At 39.8% G+C, this 15,532-nt stretch overlaps 1 protein-coding gene across 5 annotated transcripts in view; it reads right to left on the reverse strand.

Moving 5' to 3' along the window:
• Window positions 1–11,821, reverse strand: part of LOC108317422 (interleukin 18 receptor accessory protein) — a 38,722-nt gene extending 26,901 nt beyond the window's left edge. For 2 of the 5 annotated variants that reach the window (XM_037745466.1, XM_017547851.2), the window contains exons 1-6: window positions 11,455–11,741; window positions 10,586–10,851; window positions 9,557–9,609; window positions 4,974–5,141; window positions 4,184–4,508; window positions 3,907–4,090 (exon numbers count right to left, since the gene is read on the reverse strand). In XM_037745466.1, coding sequence (XP_037601394.1) covers window positions 3,907–4,090; window positions 4,184–4,508; window positions 4,974–5,043 — 579 coding nt within the window. In that variant the 5' untranslated portion in view covers window positions 5,044–5,141; window positions 9,557–9,609; window positions 10,586–10,851; window positions 11,455–11,741. The other 3 variants (XM_017547852.2, XM_037745464.1, XM_037745465.1) reach the window with 3 other exon arrangements.
• Window positions 11,822–15,532: the final 3,711 nt, after the last annotated feature.

Below are 15,532 nucleotides of genomic sequence, written 5' to 3' on the forward strand. Positions count from 1 at the left end.
AAAACTGTCCTTAAATTCACATGAAATCACAAAAATACCCAAAAAAAAAAAAAAAAGAAAAGAAAAAAAAAAGCTACTAGATGTTCCACATTCCCTGATTTCAAAATATATTACAAGCCACTTAAACCAAAACAGCATGGCACTGGCATAAAAACAGACACATCAACAAATGGAATAGGATAGAAAGCTCAGAAAGAAACCCACACATTTATGGTTAATAAATTTTAAAATAAAGATGCCAAGAATAAGCATGCAATGGAGAAAGGATAATCTCTCCAATAAATGATGTTAGGAAAACTGGTTATCTACAGGGAAAAGAATGAAATTGTATCTCAAGCCACATGCAATCAATCAACTCAAAATGCATTAAGGAATTAAACACAAGATCTAAAATTGTAAAACTCCTAAAAGAAAACATAGTGGGTAAGCCCTACAGTATTGTAATAGGCAAATATTTTTTTTGGATATGACTCTGAAAGCACAGGCAACAAAAACAAAAATAGACAAATGATATAGTGTAAAACTGAAAATCTTCTGTGTAGCAAAGGAAACAATTAATGGAGTGAAGAGACAATCCACCAAATGGGGAAAATATTTACAAGCCATACATCTGATAAGGAGTTAACATCAAGAAATATAAGGAGCTCAAACACTGCAACAGCAAGAAAACAAGTAGCCCATTTTAAAAATAGGCAAAAGATCTGAAAAAATATTTCTCAAAAGAAAGCATGCAAATGGCCAACAGCTATATAAAAAATGCTGGGTATCACTAATCATCAGAGAAATACAAATTCAAACCACAATGATATATCACCTCGCACGTGCTTTTATCAAAAAATTAATGTTTTACATTGTTGGTGGAAATGTAAATTACTACAGCCATTATGGGAAACTCTATGAAGGCTCATCAAAGAAACTAAAAATAGAACTTCCATATGATTCAGCAATCCCAGTTTTGGGTACATATCCAAAGAGATTGAAATCAATACGGCAAAGGGATATCTACGCTCCTAGGATTACTGCAGCACTATTCACAATAGCCAAGATATGGAATCAATCTCAGTGTCCATCAACAGATGAATAGACAAAGAAAATGTGATACATGTACACAATGAAATACTATTCTGTCTTTATGAAAGAAAATTCCATCATTTGGGACAACATGAACGAACTTGGAAGACTGTGCTAAATGAAATAAGCCAAGCACAGAAAGACAAATCCTGCACGATCTCACTCATATGTAGGAACTTAAAAAGTTGAACTCACAGAAATAGAGAGTAGAATAATGATTACCAGAGGCTTGGTTGGTGTGGAGAAGAGGGTGAATGGGGAGATGTTGGTCAAAGAATACAAAGTTTCAGATAGGAGGAATAAACTTTCAGACATATTTCATAGCAGGATGATTATAGCCAATAATATTGTATTGCACATTTCAAAATAACTAAGAATGCAAGTTTCAAAAGCCTGGCCACAAAAAATAAATAAGCAAGGTGAGGGATGTGTTAATTAGCTTAGTTATTCACTCCACATTGTATACATATATCAAAACATCACATCATACCTGTAAATGTACATAATTATGATTTGTTAATTAAAAATAATTTTAAAATAAAGAAGTTGAAAAAAGTTTTAAAAGCAATCTGCAAGGCTGTTTTTTGATTTGCCAATTAAAAATATTGTGGAATGTTCCACAGACTCCAAGCCCAGGGATTTATTTCAGTTGGATACTCTACATCTGATGGGTGTATCCCTGCTCAGCAGTTTTATTTGAATTCCATAAAGCCATGTTTTCATTTTCTCAGCCAGTGTCAGCTTCATCTGTTCAGAGATGGGTTGTAGGTATGACCCACGCACCACCTGATAACCTAGGGTTTAGCAAGAAGGAAAAAGGCATTGGATATTTTTTTCTTGCCTAATGCCATCACTTTTAGTAATGTACTACTGTTATAAGGTCTGTGATTTCCAGGTTACTATGTGCCTGTGTATGTATGTGTATGTGTAAGTGGACACACACATTTGTGTAATTCACAAAGCCAGGACCTATCCAAATCTGTATCAGAGGTACAATTTTAATAACAGCCATTGTACACCTATTCTTAGGGTGGCTGCCTGTTCACCATTAAACACATGCTGACGTTTGTAGTCAAAGCCCCAGGGAAGTGAAACAAAGCTTCCTTTTGTGAAGGTCAAACAGTTTTAGGGTTTAGTTTATAAAAGCAATATTTTCAGAGAGCTGGCAAATATTATGTGGCTTGTGCTCACCTGAAGAGTAAAAGATTCATAGCTTTCACTTCAGGTGTACGATCATTGAAAAGTCAAACACATTTCAACTGAAATAACTGGGACAAGACTGCTTTACTGGCCTGAGAACAGCCCACCAAGACAACAAAACAGCTGCCATCCTGGATGACAGATATACTGAACCAAAAGGAAGTTTTGTTCTGGAGAGAGAACTGAAAATAATGACCAAAACTACTGGCTCTTCTTACTAACATCATTTTAGAGGTAATGAAATGAATGTTTCTGAAATTAGGATTTTGTTGAGACCAGCATTCTTTCAGTGTCATATAAAACTCGAATGTGAGACCATAACACATGCCACTCATCCTCTCTGTATATTTATTTCTGTAAAGGATGTGATAACATCCGTCCTTCTATTAGCATGGAGTCTCAGGAATTAAGTAGGGAAACGTCTCCTCATACCATGGTAACTGTAGCCCCAGGAGACTCGCATTCTTAAAATTTGGGGTGCCTTAAACCATTAGATAAACATAACTCATCTTTCTGACTTTAATCAGTACCAATTTAAAGTAATATTTTTATATTAACAAACATATATATTAAGAGAGTGAATGCAAAATTGTGCATAATTTTGAAGAGAAAGTATTGGGCTTCAAATAGTTTTGCAATCGTCGGAAGTGATTTACATTCTATTCCCGGATTCCGCCACCCAAGAGACAACTGACAAGGGGCTCTGTTGGAGGAGATGGTTAGGCAGCATTTAGTCATCGGCTAGCACTTGGAAAAACTATAGAACAAGATGGAAATATGAAGTGCTTTTTTAATCGGAGTTCACATACATGTGGTTCATAGCTCAAAGTCATTGTGAAACTTGTCTTTGTTCCCTTTTTCTCTTAACACTGTACTCCTTTCCCACCATCTCACCTGTGCAAGACATCTGTCACTCAGGGCCACCTTGGATTTGTCCTAACTGTCCTTCAAGATCCTTTTTGGAATGTATTCCAGTCTTCAATATCTTTCACAAACCCCTCAAGACTTATGTCTTGGGTGCTTCCTTCCCCTTTGCAATGCCTGTTGCTTTCCCAAGACAGTGAAAATGAATGAACTTTTTGTCCTACATTAGCAGATGTTAGTAGGTTTATGTCTAACCTCATGTGTAATATACCGGAATTTTGTATTTTCTGCTATTGATCAAAAGGATGTTTCTAATAATTAGAATATCAAGCTCTGTGGCTTCCCAGGGGACATGATCATTTTAGAAAGTCAGATCTCCTGAATAGGCACAGGGCCAGTTTTTGAGAAGCTCTAGACCTCAGATTCTCAAACACGCTTTTCTGCGAATAAGCCATGAAGATGATACCATAAAAACAATGAATAAATCCTTCCCTTGAGACAGATGGATTGCTTGAGATCAGTAGATCGAGACCAGCCTAGCCAACATGGTGAAACCCCATCTCTACTAAAAATATAAAAAATTAGCCAGGTGTGGTGGTGCAGGCCTGTAGTTCTAGCTACTCAGGAGGCTGAGGCAGGAGAATTGTTTGAACCCAGGAGGTGGAGGTTGCAGTGAATCAAGATCATGCCACTGCACTCCGGCCTGGGCGACAGAGCAAGACCCCATCTCAAAAAATGCTCTTATATTAATTTTAGAGAATTCACTCTTACCTGGTACCAGATTACCTCTCGACTTTGTGCATCACGTTGGCAGCTGAGACTGGGGCAAGAAATGGAACCAATACTCCCAAGAAGTAGGTCTTGCTTATGTGATGCAGAATTCTCACAGGATGCGTTTGTCTGAGGCTTAACTTCTAAAATCATCTTGACACAACAGGCTACATGATAGGGACTCCTAGGAAATTAACAAGATCCTGTGAGTATAGATTTTGTCTAGATAATAGAGAATTTGGGAATGTTTTCAGGTAGAAATGCATTTGGAACATACTTAATCATCTTGGGTCTACAAATATATGATCCAGCATTATTCACCCCTGGGGTCCTAAAACGAAGGGTGTATTTTTCCTGAATGATGTGAGGATTGCTTTTTCTAATGTCCTCTAATGGATCACCATTCGAAGGTTGTCGGTACCATTGGATATCAGATAGGTCCTTACTGCCAGTGAAGGGTAGGTGCTCAGGGCCTTGTGTTGGTGAGAGTCGACTTCTGTGGCAGAAATATGATTTCTGTTGCTTTGGTAAATCACAAAATAAGACAAATTCTTCTTCACTCCTTGTAGAATATGTCCAAAGGAACTTTTTTGTGGAACAATCTGAAAATCACAATAAATAGAACAACATGGAAACATATTAGAAAACAGAACTCTAGCTTCTATTTACATATAGTACTTGATTTAACAAGAGACCAAGCTTCCTCGTGTGCCTTTCTTCTTCACTGCCCATTTTGTAGGGGAAAGGAAGTTCATGTTTTAATTCCCTCCCAGTAGACTCCAGCATCACCAGCAGCAGCTCCAGTTTCCTAGAAAAGATGGTAGAACCCTGGCTCATCCCTCTTCAACTGCTCTCACTGAACACTCAACTACAGTAATGGGTACCTTGTCAATGCTTGGTATCAGTTGAAAGCTGTTCACCCCAATAATTCTCCTCTCACTCTCTTTTTAACGGTAGGATGGAAAAGTTGTGTATTATCATGGCATGATGCTGATATATCAGGTTATCCCTCACTTTACCTTTGACCACAGACTCACAGTGCTAACACAAAAAGTGAAAAATCCTACCTGAAATATTAAATTGTTTAATTCTTTCTCCTGCAATAAGCGAAAGAAATATCCAGCCCAAATAGAGCATTGTTCTCCTGTGTTCCTGTCATCACTCCAGTAACTTCATTCTGTTGCCAGAATAGAGTTTTGAGATGCAGAACTCTTTCTTGAGTATCCTTTTCATTTCTGTAAATGAAGAAATGGGAAATGAAGAAATCAGAGCCTGTGACCAAAGTGCAACTCAGACAGGAAACTTCGAAAGGGCAGGTCCTACCCAAACCGGCTTTCATGTGCCCATAGCTTACATGGGTATTTCCAATGGTGTGTAGCAATCTTTTCACTGCTGTCATTTCTTACAAATCACCTCAAGCTCATGATATCCCTTGGGCCTAGGCTCTATACAGAGTGTTCTTTTAATGCCATTTTCCCCTCATTAATCTTTTTTCTTTGATATTCTCACCTAGCACGTATATTTCCATGAGTAATTTGGAAAGAGTTAAGTTTAACTTTTCCTGAAAAAATAACCCAAGTTGAATACAAATGTCAGGTTCTTCACAGTTAGGGAAGCTAGAGATATATTTCCTATTGATAAAATTTGAGAAGGTTTGCACATCACTAGTCTGATACTATTAGAGAATAGGGGTCACCTGCCTTTCTGCCCCAAATACAAGAGGGAAAATTGTCACTGGATGGCATCATTATCAATCCTTTCAAATATGAAAGGCGTTGCTGGTCCCCTCCAGAGAATCGTATCTAGGCTGTGTCCAAAGGACTTGTGTCCCGTTTGTTGATAGGTTAGTTACGGGACTTTTCAAACCAGTTAGGAGAAATGAAAGATAAGAATCCTGGGTGGGAAATATTTAATTATCATTTAAATGTGTTTTGAGTAGGAAGAAAAAGGATTTTGCTATAGAACAGTTTTATCTGTGTATCTTTGAGTTCTGAAGTATTATCATTAACATAAAAATAACCTGTGTATAACTCTTCAAGTTATAGGAATAAGGTAAGTTCCCCCTGAACTTTGGCTAAAGATTCCCCCTAAAACACTCCCAAACTGTCATAGGTTCTTTAAGGGTGCTGAGGGGAAAAATAAATAGTATAGTCCCTATTTTCAAGGGTCTATTACAGTGTGGAGAACATCATTAAAAATACAATTATTCTGACACTGGTTAAAACCATAGGGAAAGCTTTATTCAAGACTTTTGGGGACCGGGCATGGTGGATCGCGCCTGTAATCTCAGCACTTTGGGAGGCTGATACGGACAGATTGCTTGAAGTCAGTAGATCGAGACCAGCCTGGCCAACGTGGTAAAACCCCATCTCTACTAAAAATACAAAATATTATCCAGGCATGGTGGTGCATGCCTGTAGTTCTAGCTACTCAGGAGGCTGAAGCAGGAGAATTGTTTGAACCCAGGAGGCGGAGGTTGCAATGAGCCAAGATCACACCACAGCACCCTGACCTGGGTGACAGAGCAAGACCCCATCTCAAAAACAAAAAAACAAAACAAACAAAAAAAAAAACTTTGAGGGAAAGAGATCAAACTCAATTCCCATACACCAAGGACAAAGTGCAAGGTAAAGGTCAGTGGATAGAAAATTCCTGAGTGACATAAGGACACAGGGATCCTTGCTAAACTGACCTAACAGGATTCTTGCTAAAGGCAGGTTAAGGACTTAAATATCAAGGGTGGTGAATGGGGAGCTTTATCAGACATTTAGGGCCATCAGATATCAAGAGTGCACTGATAAATTAGCAGGATTTTTTCCCAAGACTATTTGGGCAGGCAAAGATAGGAGAGGATGACAAAACTGAGGCTGAGCCAAGAAGAAGGCTCAAGGGACCCTGACTAAATCTTGGCCAAGGAGAGAGTCTTTGTCAACATAAACGTGAAAATAAACAATCACAACAAAGTGTAAGAAAGAAATGAAGTCCAGTGATGACAGAAAAGGAAAAAAAACAAGAGGAAAGTAAAGAAAGAATGGAGGAAGGGAAGGAGAGACGGAAGAAAGAAGAGGAAAAGGGAAGAAAGGAGAGGAAGAGGAAAGGAAAAAAGCAAAGAAAGCAAGCTACCCTAAATGTTATGTGGCCTCTCTAAAAATCTTTAAGTCTCTCCACAACTTCCCTGGGTTGGTTGGTTTGTTTGTTTTGGCAGCTGACAAAATCAGTCTCTCTGTCTCTCTCTCTCTCTCTGTCTCTCTGTCTCTCTCTCTCTCTCTCTGTCTCTCTTCCCGACATCTATTTAGCCTTGAAAGTTTCTCTCTTCACTTCTTCCTGTGCTCTCTGGCCAGTTCGACAGCCACATCTCCACCAACCCCAGCTTTCCCAGGACCTTTCTTTTTTTTTTTTTGAGACGGAGTTTCACTGTTGTTGCCCAGACTGGAGTGCAATGGTACGATCTCAGCTCACCGCAACCTCCGCCTCCTGGGTTCAAGCAATTCTCAATTCTCCTGCCTCAGCCTCCTGAGTAGCTGGGATTACATGCACGCACCACCATGACAAGCTAATTTTTTTTGTATTTTTTAGTAGAGACGGGGTATCACGTTGTTGACCAGGATGGTCTCGATCCCTTGACGTCGTGATCCACCCGCCTCGGCCTCCCAAAGTGCTGGGATTATAGGCATGAGCCACTGCGCCCAGCCTCCCAGGACCTTTCTTTCCAGATAGTGCCATCTTTTCTCATAAACATTTGGCTTATCTCACTTTATAACATTCTTTACTTCCAACCATATTGCAACACACACACACACACACACACACACACACACACTCCAATTCTTAGATACAGGAGGCGATAGTAATTTCAATAATTATAAATTAATTGTTAATAATTAATGTTTCTCGAACAAGAACTCTGAACTTGAAATATCCTGGAGATCCTTTGTAGAAGCTCTGAAGGACACACACAAAAAAATAAAAACATAAAAAGAAATATCTTGGAGATCCAACTGGAGCAATCCCAGGGCAGCAGGGTGGGGAAGGGGATGGCTCAGAGCAGGGTCTGGATTTCAGCAGCTGGAGGGTGCCTGGGGCATCTGTAACAAGCCTGGAGTGTCTGTTGCCCCACAAGGGAGGGCAGATGAACTTCCTTGAGAAACCTCAGCCTTTCAAAGTAGGCCAGGGCCAATGGAATATAAAGAATGACACACCTGAAAGGAAGACAAGGAGCAGAGCTGAGAGACCACCTTGGCAATCCAGACAGAGAAAGCTTGGAGGAGATACTAGACACCAGTGTCAGAAGCTGCAGAGGAGTCGGACATGAGAAGGACTGAAAAGTGTCCACTAAAGTGTCTTGGTTTGGCCACCAAAAGCTCAGCATGTGCAGCTGGGGTGAGATGAGGGAGTGCTTCAGTGTGGAGAGAGAGGAGTGGAGGGAATGTGTAGTAGAGGGAAAGAGGCTGCATGATGCAGGGAAGACAGAAGGAAGTGTTTGCTCATTTCTGAGGATGAGAGAGCCTTGGGCAGGATTCCACTGTGAGGGGAATGCATCAGCAGGCCAGTGAGGTCAAATACATGTGAGGGTGAGGACAGGGTGCATGGACTCCTTTCTCCCAGGAAGCCAGAAGAGATGGGGTCCCTGATACCATGGAGAGATTAATCTTAGATAGGAGGCAGGCAGAGCCATGCAGGGAGACAAGGAAGGTCTGCCCAGACCACTTTGTCTAGGTGAAGCCAGAAAGTACAGGATGCTACCACCTGGAGGCTGATGCTGACCTGGCTGTCTGCTGAGGGTGAGGCATGTTGATGGGAGAAAGAAAAGGGACTCTGTGCAATGCACCTTGCAGAACGCCAGGGATAGGGGTTAAGGTCACTGAGTTATCCCCACTGCTGGTAACTGACAGCTCTTCTTACAAGGACTGCAGTCAAGGAACAAGGCAGGATCAGCAATGGCTTTGAAGATGTGATCTTCCCACTTGCCTTTCCCTTGTCCACAAAGTCTCTGAAAGAACAGTCCTCCAGCTCCACCACCAGCCACATCTTCCTAAGAAGCAAGCCTCAGCGTTTCCTTTCCATGCCCAAACCGTCGCCGGCTCCTGCCACTCATGTGATGAAGCACAGATTCCGGAGCACCATGGACAAACCCTGTAGCGTTTGGCTCTCTCGTGTCTTATCTCTGATTCCTTCCTCGGAGAGACGTTCCCTGGTCGCCTGGATAAAGAAGCCCCTCCCTCCCTCCTTGCCAGCAGCCATTTCTCTTCTTACTCATTTTAAATGACTTTTGTCTTAGCACACAATATTGTCTGAAACTATCTTATTCCTGAAACTTCTCCCCAGCTAGAACGTAAGTTCCATGCCAGCAGGAACTGAGTTGGTCTTTCCGAGCCCTGCAGCATCTCTCCAGGAATAGTGCCTAGCTAATAACAAGAGTTCAGTAACAACTTGTTCAGGATTTAGCCATGCTGCGGTAGAACAGTTGTTCCTTACACCTTGTCCTGTCACTAGATTGGGAGCTCCTGAAGAGCAGAGACCCTGTTCCAGCAATAATATCTCGTGACCAAAGGAATAATTAGTAATAAATTCTGTGTTCCGAAAAATGATACACACTTCCAGAGCAGTCAGAACAAACACATAGAGCAATCTATTACGGCAGTTCACTTACTGTGTGACTCCAGTCAAGTCACTTAGGCTCTTTCCGGACTTCAGTTTTCTTATCTGCAAAATAAAATGTCTGGACCATATCAACAGTTCCTCAACCTTAGAATGACGGAATCAGAATTTCTGAGGTTTAAGTCAGGATATTTTTAATTTTTAAAAAAGCTGTCTGACTTCTAAATCATAACACTAGATGATTGCTAAGATCATCCCAGCTCTACAGTCCTGCAATTTACGTCTACATGTCCAAGCCTATAGCAAATTAGTTACCATGACACCCAGCAGTCTCCAGCCCTCAGAATTTCCACCAACCTTGAGATGACAGCTACTACCTACTGATGCACCCACCCACCGACTGGCCTCAGACCTCCGGATGCCTGAGGCTGCAGCTTTCACTCTGGGATAGTGTTTCTCAAATTATCTTGATTATGAGAATCACCTGAAACACTTATTCCAAATGCAGATTTTTAGGCTCCCCGAGGTCTTATTAAATCAGATTCTCAAAGAGAAGAACAATGGAACCTACATTATAAACAAGTATCAGGGCCACCACTCTCAACCAGGAGATATCTTTGGAAAGCCCTGCTCCGTGATAAGCATAGAGCTTGGGGAGTTGGGTCAGTGCTGAGTTACAGTAGCTGTTGCCAGCATTGTGGGCAACTGATCAACAGGAGCCAAAGCCCATTCTGGAAGTCCCGTTTATGTGGGACAACACACCCACACTGTGTAGCTTGTTTGTTAATATCTACCTTTTAAAGGCCATCTAATGTTTAAGTGATGTTTTCCATGCTGCCATCGCTAAAATGCTTCACTGAATTGGAAGAATCTATACAAATGCAGAGTACATCATTTATTGAGCACTGGGCAACTTAAGCTAAAGCAAGCTTCAGACTCTGCTTATGGGAATAAAATAATGTGGCTCTCATTTACTTTCTGTAAAGGGAAGAGGGGTGCTGTCCTTCTAGTATTGCAAATGGACAACCAAGACTCATATTGCTTGGAATAGCGGTGCCCATTCTCAATGATAATCACATACCTGGTGAGTATTAGAAGGGGGTTTCATATCCAGGTGTAGAGGGTCTCAAAGCTTCTGATTTCCTCATCACCATACACCGTCCTTCACAAAAGGAATTGAGAGCCCAGCAGCACTGAGAGAATCTACAGAATCTCTTCTTCAGTTATTTTCCAGATGTGAATCACATATCTTTCCTCAGAGGATGAAGATTTCTTTTTCAGGTGGTCAGGGCTACATCTTCAACTGTCTCTGGGAGAAACAACGAACTAAACTTTTCACACAAAAGTCTGTGGTGGGAAACAAGGAAGAGAGAGGAAAGCACTGGAGAAAGCAGTGCCAACAGGGATACAGGGATCAGAGGCCCAGGGAGACAAAGGTCACCATCAAAGGCAGATGTAATCCACTTTACACAGAGAACATCTGTAGACAGAGATTTGGTCTCATGTAATAGTAACAATATTTAATTCAACTAATATCATTACGATTCTCACATGCTCCAAAGTAGCTTTTTACCCTATAGCCTAGGGATAACAGAAAATGGAGCTTAGTGCCTGCCATCAAAGATGTTACAGTTAAGTTCAAATGGCCATTCAAACTTGACAAACATCTTGAATCTCTCTGCTCTTAGCCCTTCCTGTAAAATGCTTGAAGCACATTAGACAGGTTTATTTTATGGCCACCAGTTTTTTTAAGTGAAGACTCCATATATATGGAGAGGTAAATTTTGTTAGTAAATAACCCATTTGTTATTCTGAAATGTTTCTTGAAAAGTAATTGTGTTAGCAACTCATTTTAAAAATTATTTAAGCTCTTTTCCCAACTTATATTTTCTAGTTAGGAAATCTAGTGGAAAAACAAAAACAAAAACAAAAAATGTACTACTCTCTTACCTTTATTTCCTGGTCTTAAGTCATAAAAAAAGAGGAAGGAACTTCAAGTCCTTATTTCAGTGACTGCCAGCTTTGTATCTGAAGAAAAACATGTGAGAATATCCATTTTCAAAGGGTTCGACTATATTTCTTCCTATCCAGAGAGATACCTAGAGAAGACACAGCAGCCATGTAACTCACACCAGTTTAAAAAGAATGAGTTATAACTGGATGAAAAAGGAAAACCTTATTTTTTAAATGGCCATTGACATTGTGAAATGCATGGTCAGACAGAGGAAAGTCAAATAAACTACCTCTATCAGTAGGAAATGCTCTGAGGAAGAAGCACCTAAACTCTTCTCTCACCAGCCTCCTTGATGAGATAAAGTTTGTGGTTGGGTTTAGTTGAGAGAGTGAGTAAGCTGGGTTCCTTTACAGGAATTTCCTGTAAAGAATATTAACTCTCAACTCAATTTCTCAACTGTGGGTTTTGTTTTTATTCTTGTAAAACTAACCTCCAAAAGTGTAACCTTTGAGAGAAACACTAAAGCCTGTCTTGTGGTTAACTTTTTTTTTGTTTTTTGTGTGTGTGGTTAACTTTTCAATTTTGAGAAAGAAAAAATAGCTCTCCAACACCAATTTTATAAAGCAGTAATTTATTAATACACAATGGAAAATACATTTAAGGTCTGAAGTTACTTGGGTTGTTTTTTTTGTACCTATTAAGAGACAGTTTCAGAATATAACATATAATTGAAAACTCCATTGTTCCTTTAATAGAGCAACTGAAACCATTTAATACTTAGAACACTCTGAGACTACAGTAGTCGTAATGAGTTTTGTCTAGGAACTTCCTTGGTTAAGTCTAGATAACATCCTTCATCAAGAATTTAGTATTCTAATAAAGGTAAGGCTGGCACAGCTAAGCACATCAAAGCTCCAGGCTGCTTCTACACATATCTAGAGAATAACACGAAATACAAATGAAAACTAAATTTACTTCGGTATGAAAGCAAAATAAGTGTTTACCTGAAATGAAGGTAGGAAAATACAAGAAGAATTAGTAACTATAGACAGAAAGGAGTTCCAAAAATGTATCTACCACTGGTCATGCATCTACCTAAGATTCCAAGAGGATTTGAGGGTTTGTTCCAAGCCTATGCCAGGAGCGGTAACAAGGAGCAGTGACACAAACACGCCAGGCACATGATGCTGCAGGCTTACAGCGTCATGTGGCAACAGCCCCAGTAATAAGAACAAGGGCAGGAGACCCCAGAAGTCTTGGAGAAATAAGGTTGAATGGAAGAAAAAGTCTAATAATAAGATGTTGTTTATGGTAAGTGTTCAATACCTGTTGAATGGAACTGTATTCAAGTGAATTGGGTTATGGAAGCTGTCCTTGCGAAGTTTCAGAGACCTGGATGCAGACCTCGAAACTGAATCTAAAGTTATTATATTAGGCTGTGCTTGCATTGCTATAAAGAAATACCCAAGACTGAGCAATTTCTAAGAAAAGTGGTTTAATTGGCTTATAGTTCTGCAAGCTGTACAGAAAGCAGAGTGGCATCTGTTCCTGGGGAAGCCTCAGGAAGCTTCCAATCATGACAGAAGGCAAAAGGTGAGCAGTCACATCACACAGTGAAAGCAGACGCAAGGCAGGGGTTAGCAACAAAAATGTTAATGTAATATGCAAATGTCCCTCCTTGTCTAGTGATTCACATATATAGGGAGTAAAGGACTATAATTAGTATATTAGGTCCTATAAGCAAAACAGTGATGTTTGATCAGGATAATGAAGCCATAGTCACAAAGATTTCTCCTACTAGATTAATAGTAGGGGGTAAGACAAAGTGAGATTTGCTAGAAGTCATTAAGAAGCTATTAGTGAAAGCGGTGTTTGAAGGCCTCAGGTAAGTAATATGATTCGGCTATGGACTTGGCTTATAGTTCAAATTTGCTAGGCAGAAAAATAAGGATGAAGTGAGTCCATGAGCAATTATAAGGGTGCCTGCACCTACAAGGCTTCAAGGGGTTTGAATGAGAACAGCCATGACGACAAGTGCTATGTAGCTTATGGAGGAATAGGCAATAAGCGATTTTAGATCAGTTTGTTGTAGACAATTAGAGCTTGTCATAGCTATCCCTGTTCTGTTAGGAGGTTGAGGATAAGGATAAGCCCTGAACCATAGCTGCTTAGCTTTAGGAGTATCTCTGCAAGTACTACGGAGCCAGCAACAGGGGCTTCTACGTAGAAGTCACAGGTGAAGTCTATATAGAGGTATTTTTACTATAAAAGCCATATACATGCTAGTCATATAAGATTATTGGATCAAGAGGCTAATAGCTTTTGGGTGGTAAGTGTCATTACTAGCATATTTAGTGAACCTGAGGTATTCTGAGTATAAACATGTATAACAAGTAGAGGAAGGGACCCTACTAGTGTATAAAATAAGAAATATGAGCTTGCATTGAGGCGTTCCAGTTGGTTATCTCAGCAGGTGGTGATAATTAGGGCAGGAATTCATTTCGATTCCAAGAGGATATAAAATATAATTAGTTCTGTGGCTGTCAATGCCATAATTTGAAAAATCTGCAGGGAAATCAATATAGAGCCATAGAGCTTTTTTCTTGGGGTTGATTCATTGGACATTTGACATTGGCTTGCTAGAATTATAAGAGGTAGTAGTCAGGCTGTTAAGATTAGAAAGGATGATGTCAGCAGGTCAGAAGAGAAGATTGATGAGAAGTTGGATGAGCTATTGTTGAATCGGTTAAAAAATAATAGGATAATAAGGCTGATGAGTAGGCTGTGGGTAGTCATTGATTCAGATTATATAATTTTTAGAGAATCATGTCATTAGTACAGCGTAATTGTTGGAATAATAATTTTTGGCATTGAAGTAAATTTAGATTTTGTACATAAACTAGGCCGTATGTGTTGGAGATTGAAACGAGTAAGGCGGTTTCACAAGCAGCAAATACTAGGAGAATGATGGGTATTATGGATGCTAGAGTGACATGTTTGTTTCAAGTTATGAGTATTTATGATAAATATTAATACTATTTTGCCTTCTACGCATAATAGGGATAGTAGGTGGGATCGATAGACTAATACTCCCAGTAGTGACATGGTGTATGCTAGTATAATATTGATATCAATAGAGGGCATTTAGTAAATATGGTCTATCATAATGAATTGAAATTATTTATTTTGACTTAAACTATTTACCAACTCAACTCAGCATAATCCTTTTTGGGCTCATTCATAAGTCAAGCCTAGGATTAAAATGGTAACTAGTATAAGGGCTGTGCTGATTATTAGTGTCAGCTTCTTTGAAGGGCTGTTTCTAACCCAAGAAACATACACGTTCCATCTTCTACATGCAAGATATTTTGCTGGACGACTTAAAAACAAGCTGAGGCATAATTAATGTAAGAAGAGCCTGGGGATTACAATGCTGGACCATAGATTCAGGCTGTTCTGAATATATACTCTGATTAGCAGCAGTTACAGGTAGATGTTTAAAGGAAAAGAAGAGAACGTTTCTAAGCCATTTAGCAAGAATTACATTTAAACAACATAAGCTATTGATTAGCTCTCCATTGTTATCTGTCTCACAAAGTTCAAGAACATGAAGATAACGAGTTAGGTAGCTAGTCAGAAACAAAATGACTAAACAATTGCACTAGGCATGAGTGCAGTGGGGGGGTGGGGGGGAGCATGACTAAAGTCACATACTTACATCTCTCTGGGCCTAATAAATTCTGCATACCTCAGATAGCTTATACTACACCGAGCTATTTTTCTTCTCTCTTTTCTCCCCGCTTTGATCAAAAATCTTCCCACAGAAGCATTGTTGATCAGTCTCTGCTTAACTTAGAATGATAGGCATCCTTCATCCCCTGTCACTGGAAAGGCTCATTCCTAGATAGATCCCAGTTAAGTCACTGATGTATATAACTGCCATTGCTTGTTGAATTATCTCTAGTTTTTGAAATTTTATGCTTTTGGATTTCTTGGAAGAAGTACAGCAATGGGAAATATGTGGTGAAACCTATTCCATTGGGGATTCAATCCAAAGTTTAGGAAAATAATAAA

The sequence above is a fragment of the Cebus imitator genome, unplaced genomic scaffold (genome assembly GCF_001604975.1).
Source record: "Cebus imitator isolate Cc_AM_T3 unplaced genomic scaffold, Cebus_imitator-1.0 Scaffold202, whole genome shotgun sequence".
NCBI lineage: Eukaryota > Metazoa > Chordata > Mammalia > Primates > Cebidae > Cebus > Cebus imitator.